The 6,000-nt window shown below is 35.9% G+C and overlaps 1 protein-coding gene across 1 annotated transcript in view; it reads left to right on the plus strand.

Annotated features, from left to right (window-relative positions):
* Shc4 (SHC adaptor protein 4) overlaps nucleotides 1-5,272 on the plus strand; it is a 121,449-nt gene extending 116,177 nt beyond the window's left edge. Inside the window, exon 12 of the mRNA XM_047542411.1 lies at nucleotides 4,522-5,272. Within this exon, the coding sequence (XP_047398367.1) occupies nucleotides 4,522-4,677 (156 nt within the window). The 3' untranslated portion in view covers nucleotides 4,678-5,272. The remainder of the gene's footprint in view (nucleotides 1-4,521) is intronic.
* The last annotated feature ends 728 nt before the right edge of the window (nucleotides 5,273-6,000 follow it).

Here is a 6,000-nt window from a genome sequence, read left to right on the forward strand (position 1 = left end):
TAGATCACAAGCTAAGTCACAAAACAAGTTTTTAAGAAATTAAAGGTTGAAATAATACCAAATATCAATGAAATGTGACTAGAAATTAATGGTAAAAAGGGGCTGGGGTTGTGGCTCAGTGGTAGAATGCTTGCCTAGCACGTGTGAGGCACTGGGTTCAATTCTCAGCACCATATAAAAAATAAAGATATTGTGTCCATGTACAACTAAAAATATTTTAAAAAATTAATGGTAAAAGGAAAACAGTTATCTTCATAAGTGTGTGGGAATTAACACACTCTTGAGCAAGCAATGGGTCAAATAAGAAATTAAAAGGGAAATTAAAAAATATCTTGAGACAAATGAAAATGAAAACATTGCATCAAGCTCATGGAATGCAGCAAAATTTTTACTAAGAGGGAAGTTTATAGTGATGAATGCCTACATTAAAAAAGAATAAAGATCTCAAATGATCTAAATTTATACCTTAAGGAATTAGTAAAGCAAGACAAACTAAGCTCAAATTTTGCAAAAGGAAAGAAATAACTAAGATTAGTGTGTGTATTGGTCAGCTTTGTATTAGTATAATGGAATACCTAAGGCAGCTGATTTTATAAAGAGAAAAGTTTTGTTTAGCTCATAGTTTGGAGACTGCAAGTCCAGAAGGCACAGTGTAGATCCAGCGTCCACCCCATGGCACAGATGACTGCTTATACAGAAGTAACTGATTACATTTTGAACCAGGAGCAGAGAGGAGGCTGGGGGCCATCTTGGGCTCTTATCAAAATCCTCTTGGGAACAACCAAGAAGTTCTACAAGAACTACCTTCTGAGGGCACACTCCCAATGACTTAAGGGTCTCTTCCTAGGCTTTACCTTCCAAAGGTTCCATGGCACTTCCCAGCTTTTAGTCATAATGAACCTTTGAGGGTCACTCACACTATAGCCAAACCAGAGAAGAGCAGAAATAAATGAAACAAAGAATAGAAAGCAATAGAGAAAAATCAATGATGCTAAGAGCTGGTTTGTAAAAACATCAAGAAAATTGAGGAAGGTTTAACTAAGATAACTAAGAAAAATAAGACAAGTAAAATAGGAAATGAAAGACATTGCAAGGATGCTACATAATTAAAAGAGTTGTAAGAGACTATTATGTACAATTATCTGCAAACAAATTGCATAATCCAGAAGAAATGGATAGATTTCTAAAAATCTAAACTGACCAAAACTGTATCATGAGGAAATAGAAAATCCGAATATACCTACAACTGGTTAGGAGATTGAATCAGTAATCAAAAATTTCCCAACAAAGAAAGCCTCAGGACTGGTTTCTATAGATTCAAGGCAATCCCAATGATTTTTTTATAGACCTAGGAAAAACAATCCTAAAATTCATACAGAACCACAGAGAACCCTGAGTAGCCAGAACAGCCTTGAGAAAGACAAAACTGGAAAACTTACATGTCTGATTTCAAAACATGTTACAAAGCTACATTAATCAAAACAATATGGTACTAACATTTAGATTAATGTAACAACACAGAGAACTTAGAAATGAACCCACTTGTGTGGTCAAATGACCTTCATCAGGGTGCCAAAACTACATCATGGGAAAAGAATAGTGTCTTCAACAAATGAAGCTTGGAAAATTGAATATCCACATGCAAAAACAAAAAAGAAAGAAATTGGATCCTTATCTTAGCCACAAACAAAAATCAGCTCAAAATAGGATTTAAGTGTAGAATTTTAAATGATAAAACTCTTAGGAAGAAATAGAGGAAAAGCTTCTTAACATTGGTGTTGGCAGTGATTTCTTAGATAAGATCCCCAAAGCATAGGCAAAAAAAGAAAAAACAGAAGTGGGACTTCATTAAACTAAAATGCTTCTGCATAGCAAAGGAAACAACAGAACAAAAAGGAGACCTAGTATGAAAAATGGTTGTGAGAAACTATTTGCAGGGCATATGTCTGATAAGAGATTAATATTAAAAATATATAAGGAAATTCTTTAACTCAATAGGAAAAAGAAAAGCAAAAACCAGACAACCTGATAAAAAATGGACCAAAGACTTGAATAGACATTTCTCCAGAGAAGACAAGCAAATGACCAATGGGTATATGAATAGTTGCTTAACTTTGCTAATCATCAGAGTAATGCAAATGAAAACCACAGGGAGATATCACCTCAGACCTGTTAAGATGTCCATTGCTAAAACAGAGAGAAAAAATAACAACTGCTTGCAAAAATGTGGCAAAATTGAAGCCCTGAATACTATTGGCAGGAATGTAAAATTATATAGCTGCTGCTATGGAAAACAGTTTGAAAGTTCCTCAAAAGATTAAAAATGTAACTACCATATTATGAGTTTACTTCTGGGTAATTATCCAAAAGAATTGAAATTAGGATCCTGAAGTGTTATCTGCACTCTCATGTTCATTACAGCATTATTCACAATAGCCAAGAGGTGGAAACAACTGAAGGATTCATTGACAGATGAATGAATAAAGGAAATGAGATATACCTACAATATAACACTACTTAGCCATAAAAGGAATCCTGTCATATGCTACCATGTTCTCAAGGACCTTAAGTGCATTATGCCAAGTAAATAAACCAGTTCCAGAAAGACAAATACACTATTCCCCTTATATGAGGTATCTAAAGTAGTCAGACTCAGAAACAGAAAATAGAATGGTGGTTGCCAGGTCCAGAGAAGAGGGAGAAACAGGAAGTTCCTGTTTTATGGGTATAAAATCTCAGTCATACTAGGGAAAGTTCTAGAGACCCACGTTGTACTTACAGTTAACAATACAATATAAAGTGTACTATAGATTTGAAATCTGTTGAGAGAGATCTCATGTGTTTCTTTTATCACAGTTTTTTTTAAAAAAAACCTATGTGGGTGGGGCTATCACTATAAATGTCTTCAAGGTCTGACAAATACTGTGAGTAACAGTGGGAAGATGATGGAGTGGGCATAGGGTGCAGCGGGTCTGCACAACTGGAAAACACACAGTCACCATCAACTCCAATCAGTTGCTGCTAAACACAGCAAGATTTGATTTTTCCAAAGAAGCCACAAAACCAGAGTTTTATATAAATTCTCCCCATTTTCAGTTCAAAATACTCCATGCTTAAAAACTCTCCATGCTTAAAAAAATTCTCCTTAACCTAATCCCCAGCAAACTAACATCTGGTGTGTTTGCCCAGCGAGTGGCATCTTTACAATCTCCATACTAGGAGGATTAATTTGATATTCGTATGCTGGATCCATTAGAGAGAAGGGTAAGACCAGGGAAAGAAGAAAAGTAATTAGGAGCTTCTAGGTAAAAAGCAGTGAAAGCCTGAACCAGAAAGGAGGCAGGAGAAATACAGAGGGGAGGCAGAATGAGTGTGAATCAAGGACATAGCATGGCAGGATTGATGGTCAGCTGAATTGGTGTGAGTGGGGGATGAGATGGAAGAGACAAAAACTTCTACAAGGTTTGGAGCCATCTGAGAGTTACGTGAAGTCATTGTGCCCTTTTCCTCCAAATCCTTGAATGTGTATTTACTAAAACCAGGGATACTCTCTTTTGTAGCTATTGTATAATAATCAAGTAAGGAAATTTAATATGAATATAATACTATTATCTAATTTATAGTTCCTATTATTTGAACTCTGTCCATTAATAAGTATATGTATATTTAATATGCTATAATCCAATATCTTGATGGAACTCAAAAGAATCCCTTGTAGGAGAACAAGTAGAATTACATAACAAGGTGCTCCCTGGTTGTATACCTTCCTCTCCTGAATAATTCCTCAGCTACCTTCTAAACAGGAGTGTAGGTACGCTAAAACTGCCAAGCCAGTGGCACCGTGATGAATAGTATTGTATGTCTTCAGTCCATGCATAGGGTGAGGATGCAAAAATACTAGGAAAGAAATTCCACAGAGAAAGGCCTGGCATAGGAAAATAGAGTTCCTTTGGCATGCAAACAGTAAGTTCTGTGCAGCAAATATTTATGAATCAGCTACTTTATGAAGTCTGCTGGAAGGAGACATGAATGCCTATTAGAAAGGTCTGAGGAGATTTCTTGGAGGAGACAGAATTTGTGTTGAGCCTCCAAGGAGAGGTTGGACTTCTCTAGAGGGGCTTGCTTCCTGTAGAGACAGGGTAATATGCTAGCATTCAATTTGATGGAAGATAATTTTAATCCTGGGATTCATTCTTGAATATAAACCAGTTAAATATTTATAGTAACGGTAACAGGGTAGAGTATATGAAATGATGACATTACAAAGAGGCTGTTTGCAAATTTGGATTAAGTGACAAATGCTTACCATTATCCTAACTGTAGGGTTTGGTTTCTATAAAAAGGTAATGGGGCATGTTCATTAGGGAATGCAGAGTTGAAGAGTGCCTTTTATTCTTTATTTAGCAAAATAACTACTTTAGGAATATGTCTAGTTTTCCCTGCCCCTTCCCCACCCCAATTATCTGTATATTTCCGATGTACTCTTATTTAACCTAAATGTATTTATACTTGCTCTTCAAGGTGAGGACCAAGGATCATGTGTTTGATAATGTTGGCCACCTTATCAGATACCATATGGATAATAGTTTGCCAATCATCTCTTCTGGAAGTGAAGTAAGCCTTAAACAACCAGTGAGGAAAGATAGTAATCCAGGACTTTCGAATTCCAAGAAATGACAACATTGAAGCATCACCACAATGGTATTTCAAGAAACTCCATTTTTTGTTAGTCCACATAAATATTTCAAACTTTGTTTCTTAAAAAAAAAAAGATGCACAAACTGCGAAATGCATCTTTCCAAGAATATCATGGACAAAGTCTTTTATGAAAAAAGAACTAACAATATATCTTCAGAAAATGAAAGTCAGAGAAAAGGAAGAGGAATGGTTCATTTGAAAAGAAATCATACATATGCACGGATGTCACTTTTAAGGTCATATTGCATTGATAACAAGCTAAAAGCACAATTAAAATATCACATGCTAAAGACAACTTGAACTGCTAGGGCAGTGAATGTGCCTTTTAACTTGATGATTTGGGGAAGTTTTCATATGGGGCAGATTAGTTCCGAGTGTCTTCATGTTCTGTATTACAGAACCATTTGCCAAAAATGTTTTTTCTTGCTAAAAAAACAAACAAAAAAAGAAGCATTTTGCTTGATAATTACTGATTTTATTACATTTTTCTGTTTAATAGCGTTTTTCATGGCAATGTTAAAATAAATATGGCATTGAATTCAAACTGTGTCTATGCCAGTGGAGTCAAATCAAAAGCCACTGAAACTGTAAGTCTTTTCCATTGGTCTGTCCCATTTGCTGTTTAAAGGGTTGGAGCCCAAATTCTTTGGCCTAATATTTCTCAATCTTTGCTATTTGGACTGTTTTTATACATTATGCTACAAACCGAAGAGGCCAAATCTGTCAGTCATTTTTTATTTCATCATTATTCTCTCACCCTCTCTGCCAAAAAAAAAAAAAAAAGATGATTTAAAAGATGGTAACCAAAACTAGTGTTCTTCATAGTCAACATTCAAATTGGTTCCCTTCTTATGGAAACTACAGAATTTATTTGAAAGTACAGAGAAATTTTCTTTTGACTGTCACTGAATCATAGTTTTGCACCTACATATGTCCTAGCACCTTTTCTGGATATGGTCAGAAAACATTGAAATAGTTGGAAAAATCTATGTTTTAGTCAGCTATTTTGCTGCTATAACTAAAAGGACCCAACCAGAACAATTATAGACGAGGAGGAGTTTATTTGAGAGCTCACGGTTTCAGAGGTCTTAGTCCATAGAATGCCGGCTCCATTCCTTGGGGCTTGAGGTGAGGCAGAACAGCATGGTGCAGCGTGTGGCAGAGGGAAGCAGCTCACGTGAGATCCGGAAGCAGAGAGAAAGAGACTCCACTTGCCAGATACAAATATATACCCTATAGCCATGGCTCAATTCCCACCTCCTTCAGCCACACCCAAGCAATTCAGTTAATTCCTATCAGAGG

The sequence above is a fragment of the Sciurus carolinensis genome, chromosome 2 (genome assembly GCF_902686445.1).
Source record: "Sciurus carolinensis chromosome 2, mSciCar1.2, whole genome shotgun sequence".
Taxonomy (NCBI): domain Eukaryota; kingdom Metazoa; phylum Chordata; class Mammalia; order Rodentia; family Sciuridae; genus Sciurus; species Sciurus carolinensis.